Raw genomic sequence first — 24,635 nt, forward strand, 5'->3', positions numbered from 1 at the left:
TTATTGAGTCCTGTATACGTACCAGTCAATTATTCACTTTCTTAAAATATATCACTTTTGCACCAAACGTTTGTTGTCACGCTTCCTAAGTCCCACACCAGAAACCCACCTGGATCCAGACCCATCCTAAATGTTACACCCCTTTACCCCTAGACACTTGGGGTTGTAACAATTATAGAAAATGTTAGCAATGGTATTAAAGCTGTACACAATACTCACAATCTACTGTACATGTGGGATGTAATGTAAACTAATTATACTGACTGTATAAAAATTAAAGACAAACAAACTGAACTTCACCAATAACAGAATTAAACAAGATGGTCTGTACTGGTCAACAAAAATGTTTTAAATTAGTGGATAAGAACAAATCAACATCAGAGTAAACTGGTCTCAGGCCCATTTGTTTTAAAGGATTTTTTTATTTAGCAAGTGTCAAATTTAACAGCCCGATCGAGGTCTGGCTTCTACTTAAAATACAAACATACAACACATATCTCAATGTGTATGGTTTCATCAAAGAAGCAGTCCAGATGACATTAGGTTCTCATTAACAAATAATCTATTTGAATATTTCTGAATTATCCTAAATGCCCAATATAAAGTGAAGCAACATTGGTCTGCGCCACAGAGCTCAACCTCTCACAACTAAACCTAAATTATTCCAAAATAAACTGCATACACATTAATAATAATAATTGCTTATACTTATATAGCGCTTTTCTGGACACTCCACTCAAAGCGCTTTACAGGTAATGGGGACCCCCTCCACCACCACCAATGTGCAGCCCCACCTGGATGATGCGATGGCAGCCATAGTGCACCAGTCCGCTCCCCACACACCAGCTCTCAGTGGGGAGGAGAACAGAGTAATGAAGCCAGTTTAGAGATGGGGATTATTAGGAGGCCATGACTGGTAAGGGCCAATGGGATATTTGGCCAGGATGCTGGGGTAACACCCCTACTCTTTTCAAGAAACACCCTCAGGAACTCGGTTTTACGTCTCACCCGAAAGATGGCGCCTGTTTATAGTATTGTGTCCCCGTCACTATACTGGGACATTGGGACCCACACAGACCGCAGGGTGAGCGCCCCCTGCTGGCCCCCACTAACACCTCTTCCAGCAGCAGCCTTAGTTTTTCCCAGGAAGTCTCCCATCCAGGTACTGAACGGGCTCACACCTGCTGAGCTTCAGTGGATTGCCAATTGTGAGTTGCAGGGTGATATGGCTGCTGGTAAATTAATTCATTCACAACATTTGTGCAAAGAGGAGTTAGGCAGATCAATTTTTTGCAAAGGCTTGTGGTGAAAATTTCAGTGGCCAAATTGCTATGCAGTTGTAGAGCAAAAAGGCAAATGCGCTACAGAAAGGCACAAAAGAACAGGGGCAGCTGATTTCTATTTTACAGCAGCAATAGCCAACATATAGCCAAAAGAGAGGGTTCTGCTTTCTCTGAATATCAGTACATCAGCAGATTTCTGGCAACAACTCAAAAGGCAGCAAAATCACAAAGAAGATCACAATTCAGACTGGCTGTTTTCCTTTAGGTAAACAAATTGTATTACAGTCTGATGGTTTTGCTATTCACACATGCTATGGGTAGCGTGTGGAAGTGGAAGTTACCAGACACTGTGATAACTCCCTACTCTTATCGAGAAATGCCAGTGGATCTTTAATGACCACTGAGAGCCAGGACCGGTTTTAACTCGGTTTAACATCTCATCCAAAAGACGGCGCCCACTACAGTATAGTGTCCCCACCACTATACTGGGGCATGAGGACCCCTGCTGGTCCCAATAACACCACTTCCAGCAGCAACTGTCACTTCCCAGGAAGTCTCCCATCCTGGTACTGACCAGGCTCAACCCTGCTGAGCTTCAGTGGGCTGCCATTTGAGAGCTGCAGGGTGATATGGCTGCTTGCTATGTCAGATTATGATACACTCAAATATAGACAGGGATTCAAATAGACTCTGGGCTGAAGTGCAGGATGCTTTGGGTATGGGGTTTGGTGTCCATTTCATATTAGACACCAGGAAATGTATGAAGGCCGTATGTATTCTGAAACGGAATTCACCAGGACACCACTGTTAACAGGCTCCATTTACATGGCTAGGAGCTCGAATACCAAGAGCATTATAGAGTGTGTGTCTCACCCCCTCTGTTGTGAATTTACACTTCTCCCATCTGAGAGGAGATGCCTCTGTGCCCCCAGGTGTAAAAGTAACAGATTCAGGAAATCTTTCACCCCCACTGCAATCGCACTTTCAAACAATGTATAGTTACTACCCTGTAAAACTACTGTACCATTTACCCTCTTGGCAATGTCTGTATTCCTTCTTGTATTGTTGTATGGATTGTATGGACTGTGCCATAAAATAAAGTTCTCCCAGGAAAAAATGGTGCTTGAATTGAAAACATGGTCTTACATCAGTGTTGTGCTAAAGAACTGGTTTGGAATTGCCCCACAAAAGACTGGCACCTACGGGTCCATCTATACCACTTTCAGCAAAAAGCCTTTTCTGTTTCTGAACTGACCAAGCCTAGCCTTACTACATTAATCTGTTACAATTAGATAATGCCTTTTAGTCTTGCATGTCAAGTATGGTGTTAATACAGTCACAGGTAAAGAGCACTGTTGTGTAAATTCACTGCTAATTCCGACATAAAAGAAGTCACTGGACTGTTCCTAAATATATGTGACTCTTGGTCATTGCTTCTGTGCCAAAAGCCAAGTTTTAAAAGAAATAACTAGCAAGATTTACTTCTTGTAAAACAAAGCAACCTGTTTTACTTTTAGAGATTTTACTATCGGTTCCAGACTAGTTCAACAGCTTTAACTCACTTTCGTAAAGGCTCGTCAGAAGCGTATGAAAATTATTTAAACTGAGCAATGCAAACAAGTCACACCCTCTTAACAACTTAAACGGATGATTGTTATGTAAAAAGGTACATCTCCAAACTCAAAATGCATGCAAATACCTCAATGACATCTCCAAAATTTTGTATAACGTAAGATCTCGGCAGCTGACTTTGGGGAAAATGGAGTTAAAAAATGCTGATCAGAGCTAATGCTAAGAAAGTAAAGCTAAAAAGCATGCGAGACAAGGGTTAATTTATGTATGTGTATGCTAGGTAATTAAATTGTTAGCAGTGGTGTATGTGTGTTGCTTCGTGTGAAAAAAGACTTCAGAAGATTTCTTTCAAAGACTAAGAGAGATGCCACCATCGTCTGTTACACTTCATACACATGCTCTATTAACATTAACTCTCGGCTCAGGCCAAAATTAGAACAACACGCAGGGCTAGAGGTGACTCTTGACCCAGCCTTCCCATCAAACACAATCTACCTTAATGCACCATCTGTGAATGATGTATCCAAGAGCACCATCAAGCCAGCCTGCCCAAGTGTTTCAAACATTTGGCTGTTTTTCCTTCTGAAGAGGAAAAGGACCTATGCCTACCAGACCTATTAACTGAATACATTCAAGACTACTTTTTTTTCATTTCTAAAGTTAAGTTCATACAATTATTTTTCAAATAAAAGAAAAATGCATGCATTAGGGCTTCACTGGAGAGACTTAAACTGTGGAAACTCTAGGTTTTTAGAAGTCAACCACAACCCAAAGTCTTCACGTGATATGGAGTATATCATTTAGAAATCAGATACCAAAGTAGCTCCTCTGACATCCTTCTAAGAGTTATAAACCATAACCTTAAGTTGAGGAAATAAGGCTTTACATTTTCAATAACACTGGAACTACATTTAATATTAAGTAAAACTTACCCGAAGGTTCCCCCTGAAAATGTTGTTCTGCCTGAATAACTTCCTCTGTTAAAAAAAGCAAAATAATTAATTACAACAATGACGATGATAAGATGCAGTCTAAAGTATTGTGATCTTAAGCTATCTGAGATAGATTAGTATCACAGAGATCAATATTGGACCAGCTTTAGCACTGAATTTGATCAGAAAATATCAAATTAATACAGTATTAATTTTACAGTACATACAGTATTAATACATTTAAAAACAATATTAATAAAGTATCAAAACATTAACATGTGACTGCTGAAGAAGGCTCTACAGCCAAAACTGTGTTTTTCTTCTCTTTTCGGCATGGAATAAACCTTTACTTGCTCCTTTGCATTAAATTAACACATACCTTCTGGGCTTGGCTCATCATGAGCAGGTTCATCAGGGTGATGAGCTGAAACAAATGACAAAATTTCATTGTATCTCAGGTCCCAAGGCTCCTGAAGTAGAAGAGGTAATCAGGTGTACGACTGAACAAAATATGCTACTGCTGATGCCAAACAAATAAGGCTTTAATTTCAAGGTTTTAGTTAGAAACTTCAACTGATTATTTCTGAAGCCTCATGTTACTTTAAATATTCTTTTGGATGTAATGAGCTCGATACCTGGGAATTTTAAAAACTTGGGAGAAATAAACAGAGCTGTCACAGGGCGGAGATTCGGGTTAGGGTTATTTGCTAACTCGTATAACAGATTTCAGACTGGGGGCCATTTTGTACACAAAGGGATATTCTGAAACTACCGCTATGAAGCGGACCACATACAAACATGAAGTGGAAGCAGCCATATTTAACAGTGAGTGAAATCGAGGGGAAGCCTGAGCACAAGTCAAAGTTATCTTTTTTTCATTTTAATCATAATGAAGGAGTGAATCAAAGAAGAATGTTCAGGTAAAATGAACCTCAATGATTCTTCTCTGCAGGAAAGAGAGAACTTGCAGTGAAACGGCAATGCTGAAACTATTTCATGGTCACAAATTACATCAACTGTTCTGCATAATTCCGCTGTGCAGATCAAACTGTCGTGGGTGTTTTCGAAATCAGGAATGCATTTCTCAAGACATCTTAAAGACCATTCCAAACATTGCACACTCCCATGTTGCCGAGTTTGAAATGTACACGTGTGGACTGACATCCCAATTTTCTGTCAGATTCCAAGATGCCCAACGCTTTGGCGAGATGTTCTATTTTTTAATGAAACCAGGCAGTTTTGATGTCAGCGAAACTGTTTTTTTCTGCAAGGACCAAACTTAATTGTAATTAAGAGCATTTTCATTTATTAATTTTAGATATTATACATTTAATCAAAATGTAAGTACGGCTAGTATTGTCATTACGGAAACAAACCCATAAAAACAGGAGCATAAGCTACCTCTTGGCACGCTCCTTCTGAAAGGCTGCTGATTACCACATTAAAACAACATAAATTATTAATTATAAAACAAAAATTACAATAGTATTATGAGTTTAAAGGTATATATACACATCTAAAAAGGATGTACTGTATGTTACTAAACATACAATTCTCTGTTCACTTGAACTTACCTTCTGCATCATCTTCTGAATGAGTTTCTGGTGCTGTTAAGCAAGGACAGTGATATTAATTTATAGTTCTCAAAATAAAACACCCCAAAGATCAGGAAAAGGTACAATTACTTATATGTATTTTTTAGAACATAGCATATAACTGAACTGGATCCTGTTTACAAATCCCAGAGGGTGCTGTGAAGTTCTATTCATATCCCCAATGAAATAGGAAAAAAAACTATCACAACAAAATGAGTTATGGATTGGATAATGCACCTTGATTAAAACAATTTTAAAAAAACAAAATACTGTAATTTTAATGGGACTGCAAAGAGCAGAGTCATATTTGTCAAATAATAAACTGATTTACAGAATTCCCCATTTATATTTTTTATTTCTGTTTTTCACAAATTTGAGTAGCAGAAGCACTCCCCTGCAATGACAAAAACCATGCAAGATTTTTTCTTTTGGTTTAACAAAAAAAGTATGATTCTAACATTGGTTTTAGCTCATTTTTTATTGGTCTTACCAGATTCGGACAGCTCCTCTGTGCTCCATTCCTGAGTTTCTAAAAAACAAATGCACTGGAATTTTATCAAGAAACGTAACCACATTGATATAGCATTCTGTATAATGTTACTGATGCATGGTTTATAAACCTAGAGAAAAAAAAAACCTGACTTTCATAACTTCACAAGAAATTAGTATAAAACGGTAATATGAAAACAGATTAATAACAAGTAGCAAACTTTCCGGGCATCTGGAAGAACTTTTCCCTCTGTATATTTCTACTCACAGATTCCCTAACCACAGAGAAGCATGAACATGAATAAACATACCTGCTTCCTCTGACAGCTGAGGCTCAGAGTGAACGCTTTCGTCTGGATGGTGTACTTCCTCTGTAACACAGAGGAAGGATACATAAGCAAACCACTAGTGATACAAATTAAGCTCGTTTGTTCCTTCTTGTGCTGTTTGGTCATATCGGTCATCAAGAAGATCCGCATGAAATATCAATCATCTCAAAACCTTGCTTTGCTCATTAGCACAATGGTGAAAGCATTTTTTAAGGCGGAGCTGCCCTATAGTGCGTTTGGGTAACAGTTTACAGAGAACATGCAGTAGCAAAAACAACCGATAATTCTGGTTTAGAGTATTATTAGGGACATTAATAAACTGAATTTAATCATCGCTTTCAGATTAAGCAAATGTATTGCATCACATTGTCATAATGAAGATCAACACGATACCCTCCACACTGACAACTGTCTGTTCTGCTAGAGACTAGGAACTAAAAGCAGACCAATTTCTAAATTTCAGAATTGTCATCCCACCCAATTTCCAAAGAAGAAAACAAAATGTTGTAACTCTTTACCTTCAGTATACTCAGGCTCCGATTCCACCACATATTCTGAAAGCACAAATTGAATAACAAAATTTAATCAAGCATGTTGTACAACATGATCTGCTTTGATATGTTATGAATAAGACAATTCTGTGTTTTAGCAACCAGCCATTCTCATGACATTTTTAAAAGCAATTACTCGTAGTTCAGAATGTTTTGGGTTTTATTAAAGTATTTGATGTCTGGATTTGACACTCTCGCCAAACAGGCTTAAATAGGTGCCCAACAGACTCTACTCATTTGGACACGTTTGGACACGGAAATGTTCTTATACTTTAGCCGATTCCCATTAATTGTGGATTAATCAGTTAATTCTCCAGCAGCCTATTATTCAGACCACACTTGGACCATATGTTTAGGAATTAGAAACTGATATGATGTTTAGATGTTGTAAAATTATTGTTTTCTGTCCCTGAAGGAAATCCAGAACAGAGCATCTTGATATTAATCTCCATATGAAAGACTTCCAAATTAAGACGATAAGAGTAAGTAAATTCAATGATCAGAGATATAGAGTATGGAGCCAGAACAAAGAACATTTATTTTTAACATCAGACCAGCCAATGCCCTTGAACACTGGGCCCACATCAGCTGGCCTCCTCCCTCAAGCAAGGCCCTACCTCCTTGTGTATCTATTGCATCTTCAGTGGTATCTTCTGCTCCACATGAAAAACAAAAAGGCAAATTTTGACATGCTGGCAAATGTTTACAAACTTTACATGAGATAAAAAGTTATGTGAAATACATTTCATTTTAGTTATCATTATTATTCTTTCTTCTCCGTTCTTCTCTTTTCAGCATGGAATAAACCTTTGAACTTCTTCTTCTTTATTATTATTATTATTATTAGAGGAGAACAAAGTGATGAAGCCAATTCATAGAAGGGGATTATTAGGAGGCCATGACTGGTAAAGGCCAGGGGGAGATTTGGCCAGGACGCCGGAGTAACACCCCTACTCTTTTCGAGAAACACCCTGGGATTTTTCAAGACCACAGTTCTTCTTTTAATAAAAAAAAATCTAATCTGAAGGACGGCACCTTTTTGCAGTATAGCAGTATCGTCCCCATCGCTATACTTTGCCATTAGGACTCAGTTTTTCTCCCATCCAAGTACTGGCCAGGCTCACACTTGCTGAGCTTCACTGAGTGGTCAGATGTGATTTACAGAGTGATATGGCTGCTGACATTGAGTTATTCAACACAGATGTCATGTCTGAAGAAAACTGCGAAACACTTCGGACCTTTGTTTGCAGATTACGTTCCATCTCACATAGCTCCAACCATTTGCTATCTATTCATATTATAGCATTTCTGAGGTTTCCTCACCTGAATCAGGTCTTGCAAGTTAGTCAGAACTTTTCAAACCTGTCCCATTTGGAATTAACTGTTTAATTTACTGTATTAATTTATGTTTACATGTCCGTATTGGTTTTGCTTATGATTTGCTTTATTATAAAGCACCCTGATATGATCACTATATACAGTATCACATCACATTAATGACAGTACGTTTGTGAGCTGAATCATTTTAGTGCTTACCGTAAGGGTGTCTGTCAGCGCTGTCGACGACTTCATCAGCTAGATAGGGACAGAAACACAACAAGTGAAAGACAACTGAAATGTTTTTTGAATGGCTGAATGCGATTTTAATCAACAGCCTTTCACACACCACCATGATGAGAAATGACAAGCAGCAACCCTCTGGAACAAATAAGGGAGGTGTTGGCCATGCAATTCACTCAGCAGCAAATTTAATACCAGGATTTCCAACAGGTGTCTTCCCCTCCACTCAAGTGGAGCGCTAAACAAAAATGAACTGTACTTTGTATTTTCTCAGACAGAATTTCTCTATCACAATATTAAAGCAGGTATTCTTCTTGTGCTCAACTCCATTCTTTTTTACTGTCTATTGGTTATCATTGCGTCAGAATCTTTTAGGTTTAGCATCAGCTTTTTGTTTAATGCTGGTGACACACCAAATATATGTTTGCACAAGGCTGACATTAATTAATTTTAAAGGCAATTAATTGACTTCTCACACAGGTTTAGACAATACTAAAAAAATGGAGGCAAAAAATATTTTAGAACTGAACTCTGACAAAACCAATATTCTGCTAGATCGCATCATCAACTCCGCAATAGTTTGGCTAATGATGACGTCGAAATCAGTTCAAATACTCCTGTCAGGAATTTCTGCATTGGCAGCTCATATTTAACAAAATGTTTGTTTACATTTTTCTTTTTAGTAGGCTTGGTTATACCAGTTTGTATCAGACTGGGATATCTGTAAACATGTCAACATGATTTTTTTCCTTTCTTTTTAGCTTAATTAATGTTAATACCATTCCTGCTGGCACAATGGAACCTGAACAAACTAAAATGTATGAGCACATTCAATGTGCTTTAGCAGCCTTGCACTGGCTCAGAATACAATTCTAAATACGGCTGCTCACTTTTAAGGGCTTAAATAGCTTGGCTCCTGACAACATCAATGAACTGTTTACTGTGTGCTCAATCATTTACTATATGCACAAGACCCACTGGACACTGCGCTTTGAACACTGGACTGTGCTTTCTGCTGCCTCAATGCTGTGGAGGGACCTCGCTGCCCACATCAGATCTTGCAAGTCAGTCACCACTTTTAAATCTTGTCCCATTCAGAATTAACCTTTTAATTTACTGTGTTAATTTACGTGTATACATCTGTATTGGTTTTGCTTATGACTTGCTTCATTACAAAGCACTTTGATATGACCACTGCATAAACACACATTACATCACTCTGTACATAATCCAATATATATACAGTACTATATAATGTGTAAGCAATTATTTTTAATTTTACAAAAAATAATAAATACGTAAAAAGTATTTCGCAAAGTTTTGGAAATAATGTCAGGAGGAAAACAGAAAATGAAAATAACACATTACAGAATCCCAGCTCCTACCCAAATGAAATGAATCACAATACACCTGTGTCAATATATTAACATTTACCCTGACAGAGATACTGCCTGCCAAAAGAATTTGTACACTCAAGTCAAAACCTGTTTTTGCTTCAGAGTAAAGCAATTTGATTTTATCAGCATGAGATTACTATGAATAATATGTACAACAGAACACACATTTTATTTTTAGGTACTTCCATGCACACATTGATCATACTAAAACAAAAGGGACAAGTAAGAATGAGATAGAGTGGATAGTCATCTGCCACACTGAGACCATACCAAGAGGTGGTTATAATCAGCTCAGAAGAGGTTGGGAATTTTGTCCGGACATTAGTCATAGTTTTGCAGATATAATCCTGCTGAAACATGGAGGCAGTATTCTATACTGCGGTGGTAATTCTGTCAGTAATTTCAAAGGCCTTGTCCTGGTGTGGCAATTTCAGATTGCTTGCAGGGCAGCCAAATTACAATGCATTGTATCAACGTACAATATGATCATAGAGGAGCACACATTAGTTTGAACAGGAGATGAGATTCTAAAATTAGAAAATGATAGAAAAATATCATTGCATTTCTTTCCAATTATTTCCAATACTGGATACAAATAGGAAAATATTTACAATTTCAACAGCTATCAGCTACTGATTATATAGTAAATGGGCAATCACAGAAGAAACAAAAATTGTACCTGGGTACTCTTCATTGAAGACTGGCTCTGGAAGAGGAACTGCAGCTGAAACAACAGTTTAACAGTTCAAGATGTACTGTATAACAAACCTCATAGCACTAAAAATCTGTCAAAGAGTTTATATCCAGACTTAAATGACACACCCTAATGGCCAGTCTCTGGATTTGTATGCATCCTGACATATTAGATAACATCCACATTAATTTATACATGAACTCAACGAACGATAGTTTGGTAAGCCGAACACCAACGTTCACAGTATCGGGCATAAAGAGAATAGTTAGTTAAGAACAAATTACAATAGCAATATTGTTATAAGCACATTATAATAGATGTGTGATATTAGTAGTGAAGTCAAGAACAGGTTAAGATTAAAGTAGCACTACAAAATGTTGATGACTATTGGTATCTACAACATTCTACAACATACCAAGTCAAAACAAACCTTGGATTTCAGATTCCACATCCATGCTCTGAGATCCATAGACTGTTACAAGCAATGAAATTAAAAATTGTTAGATTACTATAATTTTCCCGCCTACCACTGAATTCTAAAGTGTGTAATGTAGAACCCAAGAGAAGATGATGACCCTTACCATCATCTTCCTCGTTTTCAGGGACCAGGGCTGAATCTGTGAAAAAAAGCGCAGGTAAGTGCAAACCACTTTCTCCGATCAGAAACAGTGGAAAGTGCAGAAACTGTAAGCAATTTTTGATCACAAATGTGGGTCTCAGACCAATATTTACATCACATCTATTTTTTCATCGAAAAAGTTGTATTACTTTTTCTTTTCAAAACTTAATTTTATTCACATTTTAAACAATCTGGAATTAAAAATATTGAAATGCGCACAAAAAGTTCAATATATTTAAATATCAAAACTTGCAGTTTTAAAGTGTTATAAGTGAGGTGTTTGTTTTCAATGCACACAGGATAGACAAACTGCAGCATTTAGTAAGTAAAACACTTAAATAGTGGAAAAAAAGAAACCTTGGACGTCTTCACTTGGAGTCTCTTGGTCTACAATGAGAAAAAAATCTAATGTCAATAGCTTTTCAAGATGTATTAACTACAAAAGAATTATTGTATTGTTTCACAATGAGGATAGGACAGAGGTATGCTGATTATTACTGCTGTTTCAAAGCCCTTGGGAGTTTGCATGCTCTCCTTATCCTAGTGGGTTTTCTCCTTATGCTCCAGTGTCTTCCAACAGTGCAGAGACATGATGTCCAGGTTCAACTGCATTCTCTAGAAGTGTGTGAATGAACGAATGTGTGTCCGTGCATGCGTGCCCTTCAATAGAACAGTGTCCTGTCCAGGTAATGTTCTGCCTTGTGCTGTGTGTCTTGGGCTCCAGCTCACCAAAGCACTCTTAAGATAAAGAAGGGACTCAAAACGGATGGATGTCCCAAAGGGAACTTAAAAAGGTAAAAGGCTTAGAGGACACAATCACATATTACACAAAACACTCGTCACTCTTAATAGTACTCGCATCATTCCCACAACTACAAAAGTCAGAAACAACAAGCAGTCTCAATGCAATACAATATATTTGCAGCGTACCTTCAAATTGCTGATCATCCTGGGATTTGCTGTACTCATATTCTAGAATTTAAGATGATATGAAACATGTTTTGAGAATTTATAAGGTAGAAGTCTGGGTATTTTGTTGTAGTATAAAATGAAAAAATATATAATTTATGAATTTTAATAATATTAATTATTCAGAAACATATGATTTAATTGTTTACACACCAAGATTAATAAAGCAATTAATAAAAAGTTTAATCACTTTAATACAGTGGATCAAGGTTAATTCACTGCATTCAGTGTCCACTTTTGCCAAATGTTCCCACATTATTCTTCATCAAATTTTTGAGAGAGCCTTGCAGCATCAAATCCAGAAGCTAAATGCCTTTGTCCATGTTACCCTGATGAATTAAACGTCAATACTAACATTTCTCTACAATATAAATGAAACATGTTTCTTTAATATGCTTATACAGTATGTCCCGCTATTGATTTGCCATACCAATTTATGTGAATACATAAATTGTGCTGGGTATCCCCTTTCATGTATGAAGAAGAAAAAAAAATGAAATGTCCCTGCTAAGTTCATTAGAAAGAACTACCTGAATATTCTTCTTCTGTCTGCACCTCCTCCATTTCCTCAACTGTGAGAAGATAAGAGAATGACACCGTGGATACAACAGCCATGGAACACAATTGAAGTTTGACTGCTTCAACGATACTAGATTTTAAACCTTGCCGAATCTACAAATCAATATGAAATTGAAAAAGGTAAATATGACTGTTATTAATTTTAATTATCATTAATATTAATATAGCTACGGTTTCCATTTGCTATTTCTGAGGCTTTCTTTTGCTGAGCATACTAAAAATTCCACATAACATTCAACAAAAGAGATGAACCCTGCCTTTGGTAGATATGGAAGGTTCCGTACCTCCTTCACCGTGGTCTTCCTCAGCCTGGACAGCCTCCTGCACCGCCTCTGCCGCCGGCCTGCTCTCTTCAGCGTGCTCTTCCCCTACCTCCACCGCCTCACCGGCAGCTGTGGCCTCCGCTTCCTCAGGCAGCTCGGGAGCAGCTCCCTCTGCTTCTAAAGACTCCTCCTCCTCCGCTTCCAAAGGAGCTACAGGCTCTTCCTCGGCTTCAAAAGGCTCATCCTCTCCTTCCAAAGGTGCTTCAGGCTCTTCCTCTCCTTCCAAAGGCTCTTCCTCTGCTTCCAAAGGCACTTTAGGCTCTTCCTCTGCTTCCAAAGGCATTACTGCCTCTTCTTCCTCGAATGGAGGAACTGTCTCCTCCTCATACATTCTCTCCAGTTCTTCTTCTTCTCCTTCTAGTTGGCCTCCCTCCTCAAACTGTTCCTCCCCTTCGGGGGTAACCTCCTCCACTGCCTCCTCCTCCTCCTCGGCCGGATGCACTTCCTCTGCCTCTGTGTCCTGTTCTGCAGCTGGCTCGGAGTATCGGGGTTCATCCTCGAGCTCCGTCGCATCCTCTGCTTGGACCTCCTCGACCGCAGCCTCCTCCACCTCTTCCTCCACCACAGGGTCTGCCAGTTCTTCCTCCTCACCATCCTGCTCCTCTGCAAGCTTATCTGCAAAGCACACCACCCCCAAACCAACATGCCTGTATGAAATCCCAGACCATCCTTTGCAAGGTGCCTTTTGTGCCGTCTCAAGCACTTGACAACAGAGTTAGAACATGTTGAGAGACAGGAAGGAGGAGTAACATTTCTGTGTTAAAAGTTAGGAAATGCTAGTCTGAAAAACCAGGTAGTGTAAAATGGCTTTTGATGACGGAGATAAGGAGGATTCTACAGTCTAAGGGAAAATCTTTCCTTTATCCTGATGGAAATGGTAGAGGCTTCTTTTATTTTTTATTTTTTTACTTCTCTTAGTAGTTTGAGGTAACTGCTGATATCTAGTGTCCCGACTAAATTGTCTTGGGTTTTCACAATCTGGCCTCCTAGGACTTCCCCCTTAATTCAGCTGAAGAAGTAACTTATCTGCCTGTTATGTAATGCAGTTAACGCACAATTATACATTCGAGTAGTTAACAGTGTGGTGAATAGTGTAGATTTACTAGAGTGTTCCAATCCTAGTCCTGGAGGCCCACACATCTGCTGCTTTGTGTTCCAGCCCAGCTCTCGCCAACACAGGTTGAAAACCTCATTAGTTAGGTACATTAGTAATTTAATTTGTCTTCAGCTTTCAAGCAAGTTGGAGTCAATGTTTTAACCACTGCACTTTCATCCATTCATCTATTTCCTAACTGCTTCATCCAATTCGGAGTCGCAGGAGAGCAGGAGCTGATCCCACCATCACTGCATTTCAGAACATAAAACTCCAAACTTCCGAGTAGGAAAACAACTGGCAAATATTCCACACTGGGAGACATGATGATGCAGTGGTTAGCATTGCTGTCTCACAGCACTGGGGACCCAGGATCATTTCCTTGGATGCTGTTGCATGGAGTTTTTTTATGTTCTCCATGTGTTTCTGTGGGGTCTCTTTTGGCTGCTCCAGTTTCCTCCCAAAGTCCAATGACACACTGGCAGGTTAGCTGGCATCTGAGAAAACTGGCCCTGGTGTGAGTGTGTGTTCGTGTCAATGCGTCTCCTGCGATGGACTAGCGCCCCATCCAGGGTGTATTCTGCCTTCCAACCATTGCTTGCTGGGATAGGAACCAGCTCCCCCACAACCCTACAACTGGATGAAGCAGTTAGAAAGGTTAGCTCAATTAAGGCTGTAATTAACGTGGTTGCAATGAAAACCAACAGGTTTGTGGGCCTCCAGGCTGGGGATCCTCTGGTGTAGTAAATGATGAATAGGAAGAGAGTCATCTTATTTACAATCCCAGGATAAGTTTGGTCTAGTTACGTAAAGATGTAAAGGTATTGAACCCTGTGAAATAACCTAAAGCATAACCTCTTCTGTTAAAGCCCGCTTCCTTAAAATTGCACTGGCAGTCTCCTGCTGAGATATATAGAGTGGGTAAACACATCAGCAAGCTGAAATCACACCTGCTACAGAAATAATACCTACCAGGAGGAGGCTGTGAGGACTCCTGGACCACATTTGCTTGGACTACATCCTCTACCGGTGGTTCAAGCTCAAAAACTACAAACATTAATTACAAAACAGGGTAAGGCTTCTTCAGCATTGATGCAAAAACATCTGAAAACATTTTCACAAGGGTTCAAACCCAAAAATATGGCAGCAATTGGGATTTCTTTTCCTCATAATACATGTAATGACAAAAAAGATCATGGTATTCTACACAGAAGCCCCTCAAGTGTCACGTGTCTGCTAAAATATTATTGCATACAAGTGTCAGGCATTACCAAACATTTCTGAGCTTGCAAAAAGCCTGTATGGTCTAAATCTCTCTACATAGCTTTTTTAACATGCATTTAAAACTGTGAACAGTTGGCACTTCTTGACCCAAAGGTATAGAACAAGCTACCCAGCCATGTTGTTAAAGCCAATACTCTGTCTTCCTTTAAGATCCTTGGAATCAATTAAATACTAAAGGGTTCAATAGGCCAAGTGATAGGCCCTTTCATTAACCTTAACATTTGGAGGTTTAATTCTAATCAGATTGATGTTGAACAGCTCTCCTGAACATTCAGATGTGTGTATTTATTAGTACTGGCCCTAAATAAAGTTTACATGCATATCGGTAAGGTATTTGAAAAACTAAAACACTCATCCCATTCACCGTTTAATTCTTAAGTTTCTGCACTTAATGTGGGATAGAATAGCTTAACAGCATGTTTCATTGTTTTCCCATCAAGTTTAAACCGATGTCATCTTCAGCCTAAAATAGCAGTCAGTATTGTTTGAACAACATGATATGGAGAAAAGCCGAATGATTTGTTAACTCTTAACTGAGATGGCTAGTGTTTATGGACTGGAGAGTAAACATGTTAAATTAATCCTAAGAGTATACTGTAACCCTGATTTGTGTATGACTGCAGCAAATCACACATCACAGGAAGAAGACATCATCTTTCAGGATTAAAACAAGCTTTTCTTAATCATTATGACGCACGGTCTGATATCTAGGCCAACCTAGAGATTCTAATACATCTGGAAACATTCTGATTTACACACTTAAAAAGTACAGAATTTTAAAAACTGTGTGTGCAGAAATTGAAAAGTGCTGCCACAGAACTGCCTCAAATTAAGATGTACTGGTTTTAATAACATTAAGATCTAGAAATGGTTTTTCCACGTTAAATGACTTAGAATTCTACTTGGAAATAAGTGTATTCTAAGAATCAAAAGAACTTTTCTCTTTTCTGAAAACATGTACACTTACATAGAGTAAATATGCTTTTTTGTGGATATTGATTAAATGCTTGTATGTCATTTTCATTAATCAATCATTCAGGAATGATGATATACTTGAGAAACTTTGTCGTCTAAATACTAGTGAGTGAGGCTATTGGCCTTCCCCCAATCAGATATACCTTGCCAAATTCAAACCTTGCAATAATTAAGAAACTAAAACACAGGAACAAGTATGTCTACTAATCAAAAGAAAAATGCCTTTGTATCATTGTTATGATAAGAGTAACACCTCAAATGGACACGCCACCAGTGGTACCAAGTCATCTTTAATTATGAATCAAGATTTTGCATAGTGAATCATATCAGATCAACCTGCTACAAAAGAGGTTTATTTCTCTGACAGCTTTTTGAAGGTACGTGACAATTTCCTTTTGGTCCTCCGTATATGACTGCTCAATGTATAGTGCCTTCTGAAAGTACTGGGATAGCAAAGGTAAAACTGGTAGATTAAATTGAGACTCCATTGAATACATGAATCCCCTGTTCATACTACTTGAGCACTTCTGAATAAGACACACAAATGAATCTTGATAAAAAACGTGCTGCTTCTTCAGGAGTCTTTGTACACTTAAACACTTAAGGGTAAGTTAATCTACCAATCTATGTCAGTGCAAACATAAATTAAGGCCTTAGAAGTGTGAACTATAGCACTAATGAAAATTAATCACTCCCTACATATTGTTCCGAGTGGATTAAATCTCTAGATGCTTTCATAGTGAACAGTGAAACTTGAATCGGAGGACACAAGTGGAAACTAAGTGGAAGTGTATATGAAACTGCAAACAGAAGGCCCTTCTTTTTGCAAACGGCCGTGTATGGAAACAGCTACCCCATCCCAATGCTGAAGCCAGTAACCTGGTTTCTTTCAAGAGACAGCCGATTGAGATTCTTGGATCAATCAACCACTAACCACCAAAAGGGCAAGATAGTCTAAATCGCCTCATATCCATTGTAACTTTTTAACTATTTTCCAGGTCATCTGCCTTCAAAACATTGAAAAGCAACACGCCTCTATGCCAAACAATCATTCTAAAAAATGATCAATGTTTTAATCCTAAACTGGCACTAAACTTTATATGCTTCTTTCTTCTAATGACTAGAACCTTTAGGTTTTGTCACTTGATTACCGTGTTGAATACATGAACTGAAGACCACAACTACCTCAAATATTCCAGTAATGTGTGTAAATTTTACCTGCTTCCTCAAGTGGCTGTGCGACCTCCTCAGCAGCTTCTGTTGATGTTGACTCCAAGGCAACAGGTTTCTCTTTTAATCCTAAAGTTGTAAACGTTGACTCATGAAATCTTAGCCATTACAATGATTCCCAGGTTCTCATAATAATTGTGCTACTAGAATTTATCCAAGTTTTTTTTTTTATTATGTTGCAAGTTTTCAAGATTTTACACCTCAGAAACAGGACCTGTTTTTTAAAGCAAGAAATTGTTGAATGTTTTTAATTAAAAAAATCAAATTTGTAGAAGCTAAGACATTTATTACATGAGTAAACATAGGCCAGATCTTAAATATGTAAAATAATAGGCATTCTAAATCTGCCATTCAATCATAGTTCATTGCTTTTACATTAATAAATAAATACTAATACAAAAACAAAAAATTACAGTCACCACCCTCATGGAAAAAAATGTCTGACTTGGGTTCACTTTTGTTCTTTGGTTTAAAAAAAAACAAAAAAGAAAAAAGGAGACTAATTTCAAAACAGAGCTGAAGTGAAAGGCAAGATAAAAGTTGAGCGGAGCTAGTTAAAGCAGAATAAGAATAAAGCATAATAATAATAATTTAAAAACATATCTGGTTTCCATTTCCTTCATTTTCTTAGAAATTCTGGATGTTAACTGACCGAGTCTGCTAGATAAAAAAAGCTCTGAGCTCGTGTAAGTACAATATCTGAAAAGAAATTCGTCCGCCTACAAGAAGCCACTCCTCCTGGAGAGGCTCACAGAAGGCCAGAGCCTATCCTGGAAACACAGGGCACAAAACCAGACACAGCACACGACTGAACGGCTGTCCATCTCAAAGCGGAGTACAAAGTGATTGCAATTTGGAACACCTGAAGCTCTAATCAAACTCTGGATTTTCGAGCTATGAGGCAACACGGCTCCTGAAATCATTTTCACTGCATGAATCTGAGTTAATCCCAGCAGTACACCCATCTGAGTGAGTTTGCTTTTCATCAGACAGACTCTTTAAAAGAAACATTGAGCACGTTCTGGTAAATTTACTATTTTAAAGAAACAAAACACGACTACAGACTGTACCTTGAAAAATGGTTAAATCAATATTCATTGCATCTTGCAAAAAAAAACTCTTGCTGGATATCTATTGTGTGATATTCCAAGACAGAAATGAAAGAGATGAAATCTGTAAAATCCTGCAGGTTTATTCAATACCAGTACATACGTCAAATTTTCTCCAATAATTTATACAAATGCCTTTTCCTCTGAAAGATATCTACATGAAATCGAAGTGTGCAATTTCTAGCATGAGAGACATTCATTACACTACACGCTACCTTTTTGACATCAAACCATCTGGGTAGTAAAACCAGAGACCTCAGTAACTTGAATGATTATAAAATAAGTTACAGCTTAATATTATACACATTTATAAAAACACAGTAATAATACTGTATTGGTACATTTCGTCTTATAATTACTCTTTAGTAGCTTTTAGGCAACATTCTGTACACTCCACAGGTTACTTTGCAAAAAAAAAATGAAAGCCAACATTTGTGCTTCTTTGGGGCATCTGTTACCAAAGTAAAGGACTACCAATGCACTACTAGATAAAAGTATGCTACATCACTACTATCTGCTCATTCCATCCCATTCCAGAAGAGGCATCTCAGCACCAACTGGATTCCATTTCCGGTTCAACCTTCCAGGCTCCATTCTCCACGTGGCTCGGTAAAGGAGGCTACAGCTTTCACCGTTTCTCAATCCCGCACGAGCGACGAGACCGCTCATTTCTTATCCCTCTTCTTTTCAGTCTCCTTTTTCGCTGCTGGTTTTGGAGAATTCTTGCCAGACGTCTTCTCTTCTCTGTTCTTTGCGTCTTTCAAGCCCTTTTCCTTTTCTTCTTTCTTGCCCAAGCCTTTCACGTTCCTTTCTGCTTTCTTCTCGCCGCCTTTGGACAATTTGTCCGACTTCTTTACGTCTTTAGCACCAGCGCCCTCCCTTTTAGTGGCGGGTTTCTTCTCTTTTCCTTTGTCCTTTTCTTTCTCCTTCTCTTTTTTCTCTGGTTTGTCTTTCTTTTCCTCTTTCTTCTCCCTTTTCACTTCTTTCTTCTGGTCTGCTCTCTCCTTCTTGTCCTCTTTCCTTCGCTTCTCCTCCTTCTCCTTGGGCTTAGCCTTCTTTTCTGTGCCCACTTTTTCCTTGGTCTTGGCTTTCTCCTCAGTCTTGGCCTTTTCTCTTTTCACCGTTGCCTCCTTTCTCACTTTTTCTGCCCTTAACGCTTCTCTTTTTTCCTTCCTTTCCTTTTCTTTCCTGTGTTCCTCTGCAGCCTTGGCTTTCTTGTCTTCAGCTTTTGCCAACGTGAGCTTTTCTTTCTTTTTAGCCTGGACCTTCTCCCGTACTATCCTCAACTGCTCTTTTAAGGCCTCCCTCAACTTTTTCCCAATGTCCTTCGGCGAAGGGTGAGCTGGAGGTTAAAAAATGTGACTTGAACCATTAAGGAAAGTCTAAGTACTAAATACCACCGCAAACACGCCCATAATGCCCTGCACCAGGACAAAAGCTGTAAAATATCTGGGCCACTATATACCCAAACAATCCAGACAAGCATTTTAAGTTTTCATACATTCATGGATGAAATGCAAAAATACAAGGAGGTTTAAGTGGTAATAACCAGATATTTTACAAGAACGCAATATTGGAAAAATGGAAACATGAGTTTCATAAGCACCGATTACCAAGAGAAAAACTAAGCGCCACAATCTCTACACAATCAGTACTGGATAAAAATTCCAGTTTTATTCATAGAGGTTGACTCACAGAATGCTATGCAATTAAAAACCTAATACTACAGAAAACAAGAAAGGCTATTAAGAAAAATAGCTAGCCTTATAAATTAAAAGCAACCTTTTTGAGAACAGCTCTAAATAAGAGCAGACACAAATATCCCTGGAAACATTTGAGAAATACAGATGGTCAATAAAAATTCCTGCTCTGTAGAAAACTACAAATTTCAGCAGGCCATTAAGTTACTTTTTTAATAACCTGGATAGTAGGGGGGTGTTTCCATAGTTCCATATGTGTTAATTAATAAAGCCCATTATTTCTGAGCCAAATGAGATAAACAGCCCATAAGCAGACAAACTGGGTAAAGTCTAGAGTACAAGCCATTTCTGTAAAGCAAAAAAGTTAAGAGAAACAACAAAAAGAACAGCACACATTACATTTTGGGAATAGCTTTATTAGTACTATTATATACACTCAATTATCATACAAAGAGTACTTAAAATAAAAACCAAACTGCTACTTCATGCAACACCAAACTAAAACTCAATTAAGTTGTTACACATCCCTACTTACATCAACAGTAATTAAAAAAGTAGTGGTAAAATTTGAAAGATATTACGTATGATGTTCACATATTGAAAATAATGCACTTGAAATTCAAATTTAATGGGATACAGATGAAGACCATTAAAATGTTTTGGAGTATTCAGTTTGGTGTATCTATGCTTTGAACCAATGCTTAACATACTGTATCTACCCCCGATCTATAACTATTGAGGTCATGCAAAGCAAAATTCAATTTATTTTTTTAAAAAAGTATACAGTTCACACTTAGCTTGCAGTCATTTTATTCCCAAGGGAGAATAAAAAACGATCAGGAAAGTACCTTTTGTTTTGACTTTTTTCTTAGCAACTTCTGCCGGCTTTTCATCTGATGTTATTAAGAAGAAAACAAGGTTAAAAGCCCACCAGTATTCTAAGCTATGTTCCTAATGTAGGAGGACCAAAATTGTTTTCACACCACTCACTAGACTTCTCATTGATGTTTCCCAAGCAATTCTCAACTGTTTTAAATCCGCAAATGACTCCATTATTAAACTGACAATAGTGAGTAGTGAAGTTTTTACCAGATTTTGCAAAGCTTGTAAGACCATGATTTTTCACAACTGTGGTTTAGAATGCCTCAAACGTGTCGTACTAAATGACATTTTTCTGCATCTTTTTTCTGCAAGTAAACCACTTTAAAGTATTAACATTGTGTGCAATTAAAACATTGATTTCACCCTATGGTAATTTTGATTTATAGTTTTAGCACTGGAAAGAAGACAAATTATAAATATAAAACTTTAGTTATAAGTCAGCATGACCCCAAAAAACATCTAAAAACTATTGCACATTGCTAAAAAGCATAGAAGGTTCTGCTGTAATTGGGTCAGCTTTATTAAATACTAGTTTAGATTATTACTACAAGGTCAAAGTGTTCAACTACTGGGCAGAATCACTCTCTCAGTACAACCAATTTAAACCACAAAACTGTTAGCAGGTGGGACTCTGAATGGATACTTTTGCTCTATCTGGAGACTGGACACACGTAGTGAGAGAGAAAAGCAAAGCAGTAATGCCCAAACTCACAATATAAATTTACTGACATCAAAATCCATGAAACACTGTTCTTGCCAAACAGCAGGGGACTCTAGGACAGCAGTACCTAGATCCCAAGCAGACATCCATTTCACTGGTAGGAGAATTGACAAGATCAACAGCAAACCGAGTTTGTTTTAGCATGGGGCACATTAATAAAACTGAGCTGCGGAAACGTTCCATTCCACAGTTCCTTTTCCACCGTTTTAATTTTTACAGCTCAAGACTTGAACAAGACTAAACAATTTACTGTTCATAAGCAAACAATGCTGTACCCTTGCCTATTTCAATAAGATAATATGGATTATTACTACAAGGTCAAAAATTTCAACTGCATAAGTCACATAAGTCTTAGTTTTATACTCCTTATTTTACAGTGTGAATAATCCGCTATAAGCACCAAATATTCAGCAAAACAGTTGTAAGAATGTAGGAAACACTGACCAAGTAGAACTATACTCCGAAAACATCTGTACACAAAGTCAGACCACAACCCTGAGGTGTTTTTAATGTTAAATTAATAATGAAAGGGTCACTACGAATATTATAACAGTACAGAGTTTTTAATTATCTTCATCACCCTGCAAATCTGTCAAGCGTTTTAAAGTGGAACCGCAGACCCAATTTCTCAGACAGGTTATTAGATCTTGGTAACAAAATAAATTAATTGATGTTATAGAAAAATGTCATCTCTTTCAACCCAAAAGAGATACTGCTTTCCAAATATGACTTATTTACACATTGGAACATTTCTGGGGTGAAATGTCTGCCGCACAGCCTGTATTTATTTGCTCATACGGAACATTACATTCCGTTAGTCCTTACAGTGACTGGCGAGCAGGAAGGGCCGCATCACGTCGCAGTTCGTGGGAACTCAAATGCAAGTTTGTGACAGAATATCAGATTACAGTAAATGGGTTAGTGAAATATAGAAATCAATTGGAAGTACAACAGAAAAGATATTCAAGTGTAACTGTAACCCTTGATCCTCAAAAATGCAAAGTATATGGTATTACGAACCACTTCAGTCAACTTGATCAGCAAAAGATCTTCAGTACTTCACTATGAAGGTACTGCAAGTCACATTACCAGTCCCACACTGAAACAAAGACATGCACTGGCCGCCTAGACAGCACAACGTAGAAAAACCACAATGAATTATTTTTCCACATTTAAAGAGGCATATGAAATGAACAATCGACATTTAATTCTGCAACTATACGGTTTTCACATCTCTGTCCTATAATGCACAAATACGTGCAGCACTGTAGTCACAAACTACTTAAAAAGCAGGATTGAACAGTCCTAGGACAAAACAGAACATCTACTTTACACTGTAATCATTTTTGAAGAAATACTTTGTGAAAGCAGCATCTTTGCAATACATTCATAAAGTTTTAATAACACACCTATTAAAGTGGTTTACATTATAAAGCATCCTCATAAAAGTTTCACTAAATGCAACATTTCAGAACAATCTGTGCATCAATTTCAATTTCTATTATTATAAATCATACAGGAGTATAGAGTGCAGAATTAAACAAGACCAGCAGCTATCTGCTAGTCTTTGCTTCTGTAAACAAACTTAGTAGCAATCCATTTATGAACTCAGGAGGGCTACAACACGCTGCTACATTACAGAATTACAACAAGCTTTCCTTTTATTGTAGGATGGAAAATTCATTGATCAAACATTTCAAAAAGTGTTTTTTTTCCAAGATGTTCTGCAATTTTAAACTTTTCCTGAAGATGAATTTAAGTGTTTCAACTAGTTTAATGGATAAGAAGATACATTATTACTTTTAGCTGCAACTAACCCCATCTAAGACTGACCTACTCCAAAATCAATTATGCAATGTAATTTAAAAAACAAGGATTCTAGACAGGTTTCTCTCCACTACATAACTAGCTAATGTTGAAGGCTGTTACAGAAATCTGGGGTTCAGGCTGTATATTTCAAGCTCAAATCGGGAAGTTTTTAGGTAAGCCCTTCAAAGAGCTAACTTTAGGCAATGCCTTTTTTGCATTAGCCTAATGAGGAACTACAAATGTTAGTTTCCTTATAGCAGTGAATTTAAATTGCAATGTAGTTAAGCACATGCTTAGCTATGTCTACACATTTTACCGCAAATGTTTTCATGCAGTGCACAGGAACTACATCTCTCTACATAAGCACCCAGCTTATCATGTGCTTCTAAAAACACAAGGAAGAAGGCTGGTCTAGAACCACTTTCATTCTTCAAGTGCTTTTGGATTCAAGCACTCAACCTTAAAGAGAATATAATTTGCTCCCTTCTTATAATATAACAAAATGTCTTACAAAACAAATCCCAAGAAAAAAAAACTTGACTGATCTTGAACAGCAACACACCAAACCACTGTTTTAAATACCAGTTTTCTTCCTCTAAACTCTTCTATATATACAGTCAAAAAGAACACAGGAAATGTGCCTGGTTTATGTATTTTAAGCAATGCAGTTAAGCATTTGTATGTCAAACATGCATTAAAAAATCTTTAACAAAGACTTTAAAAGACGTTTATTCAATGGATTATGATTAATGGACGACATTTTTAGTTACAAACTATTAGTCTCCAACAGACACAAGCAATCCTCAGAAAACTCAGTAACGTAAAATAAAACCAAAATACGGACAAACCCCAAAAATCCATAACCCAATAAAAAACACTGAATTTGATTTTTTTTACAGCAATCCAAAACATGTTTTAATTTAAATATGTTCAATTACAA

General features: G+C 37.6%; 1 protein-coding gene across 5 annotated transcripts in view; it reads right to left on the reverse strand.

The window, feature by feature from the left end:
• Positions 1-24,635, reverse strand: part of unm_hu7910 (un-named hu7910) — an 84,007-nt gene that overhangs the window by 37,124 nt on the left and 22,248 nt on the right. For 4 of the 5 annotated variants that reach the window (XM_015353578.2, XM_015353581.2, XM_069191532.1 and 1 more), the window contains 17 exons: positions 17,463-17,543; positions 14,958-15,032; positions 12,854-13,507; positions 12,521-12,562; positions 11,952-11,993; positions 11,379-11,408; positions 10,984-11,019; positions 10,833-10,874; positions 10,388-10,432; positions 8,288-8,326; positions 7,369-7,404; positions 6,719-6,754; positions 6,183-6,242; positions 5,873-5,911; positions 5,362-5,394; positions 4,167-4,211; positions 3,788-3,832 (listed from right to left, as the gene is read on the reverse strand). In XM_015353578.2, coding sequence (XP_015209064.2) covers positions 3,788-3,832; positions 4,167-4,211; positions 5,362-5,394; positions 5,873-5,911; positions 6,183-6,242; positions 6,719-6,754; positions 7,369-7,404; positions 8,288-8,326; positions 10,388-10,432; positions 10,833-10,874; positions 10,984-11,019; positions 11,379-11,408; positions 11,952-11,993; positions 12,521-12,562; positions 12,854-13,507; positions 14,958-15,032; positions 17,463-17,543 — 1,380 coding nt within the window. The remainder of the gene's footprint in view (positions 1-3,787; positions 3,833-4,166; positions 4,212-5,361; positions 5,395-5,872; positions 5,912-6,182; positions 6,243-6,718; positions 6,755-7,368; positions 7,405-8,287; positions 8,327-10,387; positions 10,433-10,832; positions 10,875-10,983; positions 11,020-11,378; positions 11,409-11,951; positions 11,994-12,520; positions 12,563-12,853; positions 13,508-14,957; positions 15,033-17,462; positions 17,544-24,635) is intronic. The other variant, XM_015353580.2, reaches the window with a different exon arrangement.

This window comes from Lepisosteus oculatus, chromosome 6 (genome assembly GCF_040954835.1).
Source record: "Lepisosteus oculatus isolate fLepOcu1 chromosome 6, fLepOcu1.hap2, whole genome shotgun sequence".
NCBI lineage: Eukaryota > Metazoa > Chordata > Actinopteri > Semionotiformes > Lepisosteidae > Lepisosteus > Lepisosteus oculatus.